This window comes from Sinohyriopsis cumingii, chromosome 15 (assembly GCF_028554795.1).
Source record: "Sinohyriopsis cumingii isolate HCF-2022 chromosome 15, ASM2855479v2, whole genome shotgun sequence".
NCBI lineage: Eukaryota > Metazoa > Mollusca > Bivalvia > Unionida > Unionidae > Sinohyriopsis > Sinohyriopsis cumingii.
In genome coordinates, this window is record NC_142975.1 from 69,958,954 (window position 1) to 69,973,345 (window position 14,392).

The following is a 14,392-nucleotide window of genomic DNA, read 5'->3' on the forward strand; positions in this document are numbered from 1 at the left end:
TCGCAGAAGCCCAGCGGGTTTTAGATAATTAAATTGAAAACACTAGTGTTTTTTACAATAACAATGATTGATATCTGGGGACGATCTATTTCAATGCTACAAAAACCAGCCACGGAAGCGCCTGAAACCGATGTAAAAAAACTAATTGAGGATGAAATCGCTGAGACGTTGAACCTAACAAGTGTTGACCCAGGTGAAATAGTTGTATTTCAAGATCGCCAGGGTAAATTGAAATCCAGTAATGTGTCGCTGGATGACGTTTTAACACGGAAGAGCGATGTCGCTGAAAACAGTATAGCGCTGTATTCCAGCGACGGACGACTTAAATCAGGTGAATCCATCTTGACGATAAATGGAAAAATAAATACACTGGGCGACAATTATATATCCATGTCGAATTCGTTAAAAAATTTCTATGATAGATTTAACGCGCAAGTAAATCAGTTCGAGGGGATACAAAAGTCTGTCACCGATATACAACTCACTACTGCTAGTTTTTTTGGGACCCCGACGGTAACCGAACCGAATCTTACAGGGATAAAAAATATTATTTTGGAGTTTACAACGCTGTCGGGCCAATTTACCTCGTTACGAAAAAATGTTAACAGGATCGATGACGCCGTTGATAAATTCTTTGGTAGAAAAAATGTCAAGCCGGATGAAATTACAACAACTATAAATGATATCACTGCGTATGGACAGGAAATAGGAACAATCAAAACTGATGTTGCAGCGAACAAGAATAATGTAGACGCGCATGAGCAGGAAATAGAAACAATCAGCACTAATGTTGCAACGATCATAAATAATATAGACGCACATGGACGGAGAATAGAAACAATCAACACTAATGTTACAGCGATCAGGACTAACATAGACGTGCATGAACGGGAAATAAGAGCAGTCAAAACTGATATTACAGCGATCAGGACTAATATAAACGTGCATGAACGGGAAATAAGAGCAGTCCACACTGATATTACAGCGATCAGGACTAGTATAGACGCGAATGGACGGATAATAGAAACAATCAACACTAATGCTGCAGTGATCAGAAATAATATAGACACACATGGACGGGAAATAAAAGCAGTCAACACTATTATTACAGCGATCAGGACTAATATAGACGTGCATGAACGGGAAATAAGAGCAGTCAAAACTGATATTACAGCGATTAAAGACAGACTACCGAAAATGACAGAGCAACTTGAAAAAATGAAAACACCTCATGGGGGCATCGGCAATAGCGTATACACGGTTCAACACGGATCATTTACCTGGACTCCTACACAGAATATTATAATGATCACCGCAACTGTCAAGGGTATTTATCGATTGACATTGATTTCACCGATCCAGTTTAATATATCATCATCGAGTTCATCCGGGTTTAACAGTACAATATCAACAATCATTGACAAGGATGCAACTGAACGGTTTATAATTAGAGCCGTTGATAGCAGTCTAATTAGGACAAACATTACATGGTATGTGGAATTCGTGGTGATAATTTAAGTAAGTAATTGAAAACACTAGCTCTTTTAAAATAAAATGACCACCAGGGTAATTGAATCAGAGGTATCACCGACGTCACATCAATATCGATTCGATACCGTAAAAGAATTCTCCGCGAACTTGAAAACGCTCTCCGAACAATACCGTGTAAAAATAAAAAAATACCGTCGAAAAATAACCGCCATCGACGTGGCCGTGTACTCGGTGTCAGGTATAGTAGCTGGTACCGGTGTCATTTTATCCACGGTGACCATGATGGCCCCGATCGCTGTTCCAATCGCTATCTCCGCGGCGACAACAATTGCTGGAGTTGCCAACGCAATCACTAGAAAGATATCATCGTGTTTTCATAAAAAACTCGACGAGTATACAGTAAAACATCAAATAATATCCGACGCGTACTCGAAATTATCCGAGTTGATCTCGTCGTCAATTGATAACTCGTTTATATCCGATGTTGAATTCTCCACAATGGTCCGGTTATATGACTCCGCGATGTCAAAAATTGAAGATTTTCAACTGGAAGCTGAAACCACTTCAATGGGCTTAAAACATTCTCCTGAAAACAAGCAGGTTGTTAATATTCGGTGTTGAAATTGAACACTAGAAACAGCGAATAATAATAATGTCGATGGAATTACTCCAACGAATCGTGGAAAACACCGCCCCGGTGCAAACAAGCATGATATCAATAACCTCAAAAAAACCCGAATTCAGTGTAAACTTCCCTTCTCCGATTCCTGTTCACGAGATCGCGCTGGCAAAATTACGGGTATATCACAGTTGGCCCAATATCCTATCGGTAGCATTTAATGGTCAGCAACCGAATAACTCGCTGGTGTTCGCGTGGAAAAAAAAACCCGATGGCACCCCGGACTGGGAAATGGTTTCCATACCAACTGGGTCCTACCAAATAGAACAAATCAGTGCCGAATTTCAGCGTAGAAGAAAATCAATCACCGGAAAGGAATCAAAGATAGATATTAAAGTTCATGAGCCGACGCTATCATCGTCCATTGAGATATCAACGGAGGGATACATGGTTGATATTTATAACAGCTCGATAAGAACAGTGCTAGGATAGCCTGAAAAACCTCAGGAAGAAGTAGTTGATATACCCGAACCTAAAAAATCTGATTATACCACCGACAAGATAGCACCCAGTAATCCAACACAGAGCTATGACAATTATGATAAATTGAAGTTTTTTATAGGAAATTTTCAATCAGCAGTATGGTCTGAACAGAAATATATCATAGTTCGCAACAATGAAATTGCTAGAAATTTTAAAGCGATGATGAACGATCTTTCACTGCTGTTGATATCTCTCAGATCCGGTACTCTCACCCGAGATGAATTTATCAGCGTGGTAGCGACATGCAATAAAATTATTGACGACGCGGAAACATTTCATTTGAAAATTATTCAGGAAATATTAAATAATAATCCCCAAACAAGAGTAGAGTTTGCCAAACAATTTAATATACCCGTGGAAGATATTTCTACGTACAAATTGACCTACTATAATATCCCAACGATGAAAAAACTTCTCAACGAAGCCATCGACAAGGGTTTTCAAAAAATACATGATAAATGGGTAAAAAAACCAAAACAGCTATCACAAACAACAATTTTGACTCACAATAATGACCCAGATGAGAGCGGCAGACATATTGCCCCGTACAACGTAAATATATCATCGGTGGTTGCGCTCAATTTAGTATGTGATGCAATTGAAGGAAGCTATCAAATTAATCTAGAGCAATCAAATCAGGCTCAACAGGGATATATTCTTTATTCATTTTCACCAACAGCTCCTCCCGGGTTTTTAATCGTTGAGAGTCCAATTAATCCAGTCTATATGAGATGCCATAATAAATTGTTAACAAGAATTAATTTTAAACTAACTGATCAGTCAAATAATCTAATTGATTTACAAGGTGAAGAGTTGGTGATTAGTCTGTTTGTGAGATCATAAAGATTTTCATTGTAACTCCTAGCAGCAGAGGGGGCGATGACATCAACGCGGTCGTCGCGCTTTTTTACCGGACGCTGACGACGCTGGATCGAAAATGCAGAAAGTATATTAAACTAAATGACGTTCCGGACAATTGTCGATTTACCCCCCCCCCCCCCCCGTGGACGTCGTCGTTTTTTTTTTACCAGGCGCTGACGACGCTGGATCCGCTGAGTGCAGAAAGTATCAATTAAACCAAATGACGTTTTAGCCAAATGTCCGATTCGCCCCCTCTGCTGCTAGTGTATCAGCTTTGAAAGATCTTGATTGAAAACAGTGTATCGATTTCGAAAGTTTTGACTGGGAATGTTGCATCAGATTTGAAAGGTGCTCTTTTAGCTTTAAAAATTTCTCTGTAATATGAGCAACTCGGCGCGCGCGCGCGAGAGAGAGATCTTTTCATACCACAGTTAATCCTTGCAGTGTCACAATAAGAAGGACCATACGTCTCGACAAATAATCTAACTGCTTAATTAGGCGTTTATCCAGATTTAAATCTAGCGCAGACTCTTTACATGTCATTGAAAGCTAATTGTAAATGTATAATTTCTCACACACGGACTATAACCGGGCAATAACTAAAGTTACTCCCCTATATATTTCAAACCAATAACCCATGAAAACTTATGGATTGTTTTTATAGACGTTTGTGGTGCATACGCAGTAAATTTATGAAAGCACGTCCAAACCCCAATTTTATCACCATGTCTTGAAGTTTGAGCCTAGACATTTTAATGGTACAAGCTTAAGTCACACTATTTCACCAACACAGCCAATACTAAATTTTTAAGAATACAGCGATCCGATTGGCTGAAATTAAAGGGTGATTAAAAATATCTTAAGGCTAGATTTAACAAGAATTTTGTAGGTAACTCCGGGTCTGGACCAGAATTGAGGTCAAGGCCCAATGTCACCAATATGTCTTAAAGCTTGAGTTTCTATTTAGGACCTATAGATTGTGAAACTTAAGCCAGTCTTAAGTTTCCTCAGGCCTAATTTCACCAATATGTCTTAAAACTTGAGTTTCTATTTAAGACCTAGAGAATGTCAAACTTAAGCCAGTCTGAATTTTCCTCAAGCCTAATTTCAGCAATATGTCTTAAAGCTTGAGTTTCTATTTAGGACCTATAGATTGTCAAACTTAAATCAGTCTTAAGTTTGCTCAGGCCTAATTTCACCAATATGTCTTAAGCTTGAGTTTCTATTTAGGACATATAGATTGTCAAAACTTAAGCCAGTCTTAAGTTTCCTCAGGCCTAATTTCACCAATATGTCTTAAAGCTTGAGTTTCTATTTAGGACCTATAGATGTCAAACTTAAGCCTGTCTTAAGTTTGCTCAGGCCTAATTTCACCAATATGTCTTAAAGCTTGAGTTTCTATTTAGGACCTATAGATGTCAAACTTAAGCCAGCCTTAAGTTTCCTCATATCACCTGGATGGATTCTTCACAGGTTTAAGTCCAGGCTATTGTTATGTTAGTGAAATCAGGCCATGTATAACTTCTGTTTAAAAGCTTAAGATATGAAGAAGAGAGCAGATGGTCCAGCAGCAGTTCTTCTTAAGGATGTGTAACTTTCGTGCAGAAGATACAATCTAGACCACAAGAATATACATATATACTCCTATGCTCCACTACGGACTATTTTGACGTCACTTGTAAATCTAAAGTAATAATTTTTAGTTTAATGGTTCGAGTTTGTGTCAGAACATTTTATAAATCTTTAGACCCATTCTACATTTAGAGGTGAAACGATCCTATTCAAAACCAGAAGAAACCGTTACTATACATTTCATTTTAATATTGATGGGCCTTTCCTAAATGAATGCAATTTCTTTTCAGTTAGCCAAGATTGATGTTCAGAGTAAGACCTACCTTGAATGGGCTGAGGATAACGCCTACCCATCAGAACCAGTTTTTGTACCGGATCCAAATGGAGCCGAGGAAGATGATGGTAAGGTAGAGTGAGTCTAATTATAGGAAGAGATGATCTAAAAGTTCCACACTACGTATGCGCGAAGTGATCTAGGTCATTATAATGTGGCACTGTGGTGCGGGTAGATAATGCATTTTAGCAGGTTAGTTACATGTACTTGTAATTCAAAGTCGTCTCAGACATGCATAGTGGGAACTTTAAATTGTTATATTCTTTACATCTTAAATGTTTTTTTTTATCGGATTTTTCAATCAACAAGATATTTGACACGTTCTACGTTTTATGGTAAAGAAAACACGTTTGTTTTTATCATACATCTTCAGATTCAGGGCCATCATACGTATATACATAATAATTTGATACTCAGTCCTTTATAAAACATACTAAATGTACGCACCAGAACCCCACATAAACATTGATATCATGCATCTATGCACGCACACATAAACACACATTACGCAAGCACACGTTCAACAAGCTCACTGTGAGATACCCATAGTTGCTTAAGTAGGAACAGCGGAAAACGATTCTTGAAATAATTTGCCTCTGAAATTAAGACCTTCTGCATCACAACAGAGTAAAAGTGCAATTAATAAGACTTTCAAAAAATCGAACCGTCAAAATACTTTTAAGAAAGCGTTCTCTAACAAAGCTATGTTCTCTATGACTTTTGTGGCTATATGTTTTACTTTAAAATGCAAGTCTTATATGCAGATACATAGTCATCTCTATTTGTGTGGATCCAGATATGTTTAGTTGATATCTCTATTTGTGTGAATCCAGATATGTTTAGTTGATATCTGAGTTTGTGTGGATCCAGATATGTTTAGTTGATATCTCAGTTTTACATAAAGTACTGTAGGTCGTGCATATTTTGTGCAAGTCATAATTCCCTCATTATAGTTAAGGCAACACATTTCACAAAGTACAATATACGTTGCGTATGTTAAACATGTAGCCATGGTGATACTAAATCTAACCATTCGCTATCAAAAAGTTGACTTTCGCCGGAACGGAGATGATCACACCTTTACAATCGCATATGATACCATATACAAGCAGAATATTTTATTCCGACACTCTCCTGGTGGTAATTAGTGTTAATATATTACTCTGCATACTACAAGTTTCATTCCAAACGGTTGCAGACTGTTGAAGGTATCAAAGTTTTAATTTGTAATGATGATATACAGCTGCAGTGGGTTTGGTTACTGACATTATACTTGAATGTCCCACAAGCTTTTAGTAATCCTGTAAAACACGTGATGCGTCACACATTTGCCACCAATAATATTGGCACGTGTTAGGTTTTGACTAATACAAGACAAATATTTAAATACTGTACAGTACATCAGTACTTGCTGAGAGTATCTGCTATTAAAATGTATGTGATCTTTTTGTACTCGCAGTAGTTAGATATTTTACTAGAACGATGTTATCAGTACTGTGCCAGTATCAAATTGAAACATTCTGTACCTGAAATCTTATATAGTGCAATCTACTACTACTTGAAAAACTGTCTGTTGGTTGAACTGGTAAAAGAAATCTTACATTGTAACCTTCCAACAGGCATCAAAGAGGTTCATACTGATGTCATGAAAATACTTTCAGGTGTCCTCATGTCTGCCGTAAATGATACCGATTTTGAGTCCGGAAAGCAGGCATTCTTGCTTATTCTAAATGCCAAGACGATGCACGAACTTGCCAGGGTCCATTTCAATATTCCACGATTCCCAAGGGACTTCCATGGACTTTTCAGGAATGCATGAATTGAGGTTTTCATTGCCACAAAATCTGTTTAGTAATGGACAATAATTTTAAGAAAAAATTCTAAATAAGGCTTGGTATAGCATTGGTTTCTTTAGTCAAAGGTATTCTTGGTTACCACTGGAAACACTCTCGCTCTATCTACTTTGCAATAAGACCTAATGCTGTTTCGAATCTTTATTTTACTACACCTGTTGTACCAATCATAAATTATTTTATTTCTGGTTCCATATATCTCTAACGGAATGAAGTCATTCAGTTTTGTACAGTGAACGAACTAAGACCAGTGATCTTGCTGCCTTTCAGCCATGCTTTTACTTGGGGGTTAATGGAAAATATAATCTGTTGATTTGATATAAAACTTGTGTATGCATTACTTTAGATGTTACTTTTGTCAGCAATACCTACAGCCCTTTTTGGGTTGATATTGTTTCAGACATTGAACAAATATACTTTCCTCGTTGTCACAATGTATGTGCAATTATTTCCTTTTGAACGTTGTTAACATATATTTAAGATTTCATAAACCATCAAAAATAAAAAAACCCACTTATTTCATTATATTCATTTATCTAATGGAAATATTATTTTTGAGTTCATTGAAAATATTGTAATATCAATAAACAAAAGTTATTCTAGGCAACGTTCTCAATATTTTACCATTTCTCTCGTGAATTATATTTGTAAAATTGATCTACTTCACGTGGAGACAGTAACTGTGTTATGTCCTACACAAACACCAAATACTATACAGTTTCTACTTGTATCATGCTTACATCTAAGTTTCTGTACTAATCCTGCTTACCTCTAATTTTCTGTACTAATCCCACTAAATCCAAACCATGCGTAGAAGCACCTCTATGGACTGAAACTGTTGCCACATTTAATTCCACCCAATTCAAAAACTTTGCATGATAATTTGTTTTCTATACCAAACATCTATAGTGTTCGAATCCTTTCTAATCTCTTTAATTTTGTAAACTTAAAATTTTCAACATTGCTGTCTGTAGGTGGTGTGATATAGCGGTGGAAAATTTTGTGTATTTTAACTCGATTATATATATAAGAGAGAGAGAGAGAGAGAGAGAGAGAGAGAGAGAGAGATTAACTTTGAAGTTGTAGTCTTGGGGGGGGGGGGCTGTTGTTGTTGTTTTAACTCTGCAGAACCTTCTGGCATTACCGGTGAATTTCTTACTGTACCTTGAATAACGATTGTCTTTGACACGTTATTGCTCTAGAGTAAATGACCTTCCGCGACGATTGTTAAACAATTCTTTAGCATTTAGAAGTTGGAACGGATGATTCAAGTGTAAACTGCAATAACCTTTTCCGAAAGCACACAGTGTTGCATGTCAATCTCTGTCGATCTTTTTATTTTGTTTTAGTCGACATTATTTGTTAATTTTCAAAGAAAGTTAAAACATTTTAGAAACTGGATTGGTTTCGCAGTTATACGTGTAAAGAGTATTAACACTTCATTCTTAAGCCGTGCTTTCCACGTACGCCGAAGGCACAGGTAGATCTTTTGCCGTTGTTCTTTATTTTGTTTTGATTTTCGAGGTCCATAATGATTTGCTTTGTACTGGCTTTGTTATTTCATCAGCTTTGGAAGCGGTAAAAAATCTTTACTTTGTGATCAAATGAACAAGATGGCCAAAATTGGTACGTCACTACCTATGACATAATATATTTTGTTCTACCAATGTGATTTTATTTAATTTCGTTTACGTGTTGGAACTTTATCATGCTGTGAGTTTGTAGTCTTTTACTGTTCCTTTTGTAATCATTCAGTATTGGCCTTTCCAACTTCCTGTTAACGTTTCTCTGAAAATCCATCACTTTCAACTCAACTTTAATCTTTTCATATTTGTTAAGTAACCTTTTTAGGTTTTTTATTCTAACTTGTTTTAATTTTTGTTCTTTGTGTTCCATATCTTAAAATCAGAATTACAAGGAAAATCTGTCATTTATATAAATCTTAAACAATCTGTAAATTGGCTAATCGCAAGATGGCTTACGAGTTAACTCACTAACTCCTGGCGCCACGTTTGTGCGTCAGGAGGTAGTACCCTACTTCCGAGCTCTATAGCGTCAAAGTTATTTAAGAAACACCAAACTGGGTTTATTACAGAAAAGTAGACAGACGTAGCTCTACAAGGAACCCATAAAGTCTGGACATTCTACTCGCATTACAAAATAAAGAGGGAAAAGTTTTTAAGACCCGATATTTTTACACCAAAAATTCACCCCTTGTCGGAATCGGATTGTGTTACCGGATTTTAGACTTTTTGGCCTCAGATCTAAGGCAGACCGGTCTGAACTGCACATAGACAGGGGAACCTTTGCAAAAAGTAGGATAAGTTGGGGATTTCAAGTAAAAAGTGGCCAGGACAGGAAAATGATGGGTGCAATAACAACAAACAAACAAACAATCCCCCCCCCCCAAAAAAAACAACTCCAACTTTTACCCTTCTGACCATTCGCGAACGAAATAGCAAATGAAAAACGAGGTTTCTAACACAACTAGGCACGGAAACGGAAACTTTTGGACGCAGATTTATTTAGATGTATTCAGAAGCAGCCCCACAAAATGTGTTTCCCACTCATATTTCCGGCGAAAATGATCAAAATCTCCAGGGGTTAATGAGTTAATGGGTAAAGTTTGATGACATCACCAGATTTGAATATTCCTTGCGTATTTAATCATTTGTGCATCAACATTGAACATAGATTACAAAATTAGCAATTCATTGTCAATTTGTATTAGACCGATAAATCAGCCCTTCACCCGTGATGATAATGATTTTCGGGAGAAGAGCTGATATCACGTATTTATTCAAAGCTGCAATTATCTGCATCCAAATTTGGCTGCACACATTGATGTATATTTTATACCTAGTGATTAGAGCGTCCGCCTCGGATACGTGAGGTCGTGGGTTCGATCCCCGGCTGAGTCATACCAAAGACTTACAAAAATGGTACTAACAGCTGCCTCGCTTGTCGCTCAGCATTAACATGTTATTGTTCGGACTGGTCGGCTAGGTTTCAGGATAATGTGACTGGGTGGGATATCATGCTGCATGTCTGCGACATGATGCTCCAGTGCTAGGGATCACTATAAACTGCCACACTGCAGACATGTTAAAAATCCAAATCACACACACACACACACACACACTTACCGGTATTTCTCGTGGCTGTGCAGATACCGTCGGCTGAAGGGTTCTTTTGATGACATGTAGATTATATTTCCTGAGCAAATCATATATTTGGTGACTTGTAAATCCACCTGGAATAGCACAACTATCTGTCCTGTGGCCATTTTGAATTTGGCGCTATATATGGCTGCTACCAATTACCTGTACGTGTCTAAAGCGTACGCGTGTTTGTTCCGGAATGATTGGCATGCAGCAAAATTGCATATTTTAATAACAGGTGACACAGTACCCACAACATCGTCCATCAGTATCAACACAGATTAGTGGGGTTGATTTATCGGACTAAGATGGTATGTGCTAGCATTCTGTTTTGTTTTTTTTTTTTTTTTTTTTTTTATCAAGGGAGGGAACTCCACTAGTCACACAAAAGATATTGTACAGAGTTATGTCATTGTCTGGATTGTTTTTCTTTTACTGAGCTTTGGTTGATACCTTGTCATTTCCAGCAAACCTTACAAACTGTTCATAAACAAATATAATTCAGCAGTATTGGAACACAACGGTTTTAACGACATTGACCTTTGTATATCATACAATGATAGTGCTAAATTGTTTTCTGCCTTGTATAGTCCGAAAAGAATGACCTGTCTATTTGACCATACATTAGCAGAGATATTGCATCCCAGTCCACTTAGAAAAATGATATAGTCGTATGCATTAATTCTGCATGCTGGATGTGTGCAACATAATTAGTCCAGACGATACGACCAAAACCAATGCCTATTTTGCGAGTGGACAAGACCTTAACGAACATTACTGTGTAAGGTACAACGGAAGTAGTAAGGTGGGATACTTTACGGACAATGGAAATTCCAGTCAAAACACCCCTGGGACACTTTACGGACAATGGAAATTTAACATGGCGAAAAATCGTGGGAACATATACGGACAAGGGGAATTAACATGGGAATAAATCGTGGGACACTTTACGGACAAGGGGAATTTAACATGGGAATAAATCGTGGGACACTCTACGGACAAGGGGAATTTAACATGGGATTTTTTTTTAAAATTTTTTTTAAAAAAAGGGGTAGGCAATTCAAAGACTATCTCTTTTCGAGAAATATGGCTGGCCCTGAAAAGGGCCTTTGGGTTTTCTTCTAATTTCTTCTTTTCCTCCCCCAAGTTCTTATTTTATCTCCTACACTCTTCTTCTCTTTCTTTTTTTTCTTCTCCTCTTCTTTCTTCTCTTCCTCCTCTTCTTTCTTCTTCTTTTCATTTTCTTCTTCTTTTTCAATTTTTTCGTTCCAATTGCGTATTCTTATTCTTTCCTCTTCATCCTCCTTCTCCTCCTTGATCTCTTTCATGACACCACTAATCTTGTCCTTTGCTTTCCTTAAGTTATTAATTTCCATCTTCACACGATGGGGACTATAGGAATAATGGTCTTCAACCAGTCTTAATAGCATCTGTTCCATTATTCCTAAGTTGTCTAAAACGTCTTGCAAGGTTTGTAATTTGTCCATTTGGTTTGACGCCATCTTCTTTGTATTCTTTGCAGAATGGTTTGAACAACGAACACTGTGGGTTCTTATACGAAAAGCGCGAACGTGAAGGAAAACATCCCCCTAAAACATAAAATGGATCTTACCTAGATGATGACCCAACATCGCGCGGCCATGAAGGAAAACATCCCCCTACTTTCTCATTTCATATAATATAACCCTAACTATACTCTCCACATTTGTTAATAAACAATAAATAAACCCATAATCTACTTTATCACTTACAAACACAAACTCACAATCACACAAACACTGACCCTCACATTTTTTAAAGAAAGAGTTAGTGTTTATATTCACACTACTCTACCTACACACATTGGCAAATCGATAGTTATTTCTTTTCTAGAGTATTGGGTAGCCCTGAAAAGGGCTGTTTTGTTTGGAACTTCATGGGCACCTGGTTAATGGTGGCACCTTCCAGGCCTGGCGCCACATACGCATCTTATCCCCCAGTTACTTTTTACCTTTTGGGGGGAGAGAGCAGAGGCAGGATATGTCGCTTCAGAATCCCAATTTTCGCTCTCTGGGATTTTGAAATTTTTTCTTCTCTCCTTTTCCTCCTCCTCTTCTTTCTTTCTTCTTTCCTCTTTATATCTTCTTTCTTCTTCTTCTTTATATCTTCTCTCCTCCTCTTCTTTGTTTCTTCTTTCCTCCTCTCTTATTCTTCCCTCCTCGACAATGGCTTCCGCGGCCAGTTCATTTAATATGCGCCTGGCATATTCCAGATGCACATGAAGCTCCAACAGTTTCTCAAGTCTCGTGTTCATTTTTTGGTGTTGATCAATCAACAAGGGTAGCTGGACTGCCGAACGAGTTTCAATTTATACTGAAAGCGCGGACGTGAAGGAAAACATCCCCCTAAAAACATAAAATTCATCTTACCTAGATCATGACCAAAAAAAAACAACAACAACGCGCGGACCTAAAAGAAACACTCGCTCACTTTTTTATGCTACCCATCACTTCAATAGACTATCCACATACTCAAAGCAATCCAATCTAACCCCAAATATACACCTCAAGCAGCCCAAAAAAAAAAAACAAACAAACATCATTTTAATCTACTATCCACACCAACCTACTTTATCACTTACAAACACAAACACACCAACACATACCCTCAAAATTTTTAAGAAAGAGTTAGTGTTTATTTTCACACTACTCTACCTACACACATTGGCAAATGGATCATTACTTCTTTTCTAGAGTATTGGGGTAGCCCTGAAAAGGGCTGTTTTTTGTTTTGCTATGGCATTCTTTTTTAGTTTCTAAGAATGCGATGTCCTCTGAGGATAGACTTTCTGGCAATAGGTCTGCTTCTTCGGAAAGAGAAGAAGAACTCTTTGGTGTCGATACGGCAATCGACAAAGCCTCTGTCAGGTTCAGGTTGCTGCTGCTGTTCTTGTTGTTGCTGTTGCTGCTGTTTTTGAAGTCTGTACTTCTCTGTCCATTCTTCTTTTTCCCTGTTCACTTCTTCTCTGAAGAGCTCTTCTATTAGGTCTTCAGTGATTTTTAACATTCTCACATTCTCTATTTCTTCTGGCTTCGGTATCAGACTGTGTCTGACCCTATGCAAATTCACGTAGGCTTCGTTGAGCTTAGCTAGTTTGGAGCACATCTTCTTAGGAGGATGAGTCGACAATGGATGGTTAGACTGGAAACAACCCCGGTTATTATAGTGAAAGCGCGGACGTAAAGGAAAACATCCCCACACGATTTTCGATTCGCAACGTTCAGTGATTGTCATGAGAGGGATAGTAAGAAATGAAAGAGCATCAATTCAACATTCTTATAGCTAAACAAAAGACAAAGGCATTTTTTCAAAACACAACATTTTTTATTCAAAAATCACTTAACACTAAACAACAACTCTAACATTTTTTAACAATAATATAACACTATAACATCAAACATTTTTTTCTCAATTAACAATCTACTTAGAACAGGGCTGACAACGTTGTGAATGAAATTGTGATTTCCACTGTTGGAAATCATTAGGCCATTGATGGACACTACGTTTCCTAGCTTGAGACAAAAGATAAGCATAATGGTCACAAAACCATCGATCTACTTTCACATCGTTTCTAGCAGAAGAACGAGGATCGAAATGAGTCACTAAATGTTCTAAGGAATAGCCCAGGCTGCGATGATGCAGAAAATACACACAATATTGTCCACACACCAAGGAATCTGTGCCTTGTAATTTCACATTATTGAATCGGGTGGTTTGAGCATTTCTTCTCATAAAGTCAATGATATCGTCTTCCAAAGGGGGCAATCCGTACGAATCGAAATATTCCACACATCCTTCTTGAGGAAAGTAGACGGCTACCCAGTGGGTTCCTGGGAGATGACTGTCGTCCGTGTTGATCACGTAAGCTTGATGGTCTTTAGGTTTGCGATGAGGGAGTTCATCTTTAGCACAGACGACA

General features: G+C 37.7%; 1 protein-coding gene across 1 annotated transcript in view; it reads left to right on the forward strand.

Annotated features, from left to right (window-relative positions):
- The window catches only part of LOC149782031 (beta,beta-carotene 15,15'-dioxygenase-like), a 53,306-nt gene extending 45,437 nt beyond the window's left edge, over positions 1 to 7,869 (forward strand). Inside the window, exons 13-14 of the mRNA XM_089934821.1 lie at positions 5,377 to 5,488; positions 7,082 to 7,869. Of these exons, the coding sequence (XP_089790947.1) occupies positions 5,377 to 5,488; positions 7,082 to 7,239 (270 nt within the window). The 3' untranslated portion in view covers positions 7,240 to 7,869. The remainder of the gene's footprint in view (positions 1 to 5,376; positions 5,489 to 7,081) is intronic.
- Positions 7,870 to 14,392: the final 6,523 nt, after the last annotated feature.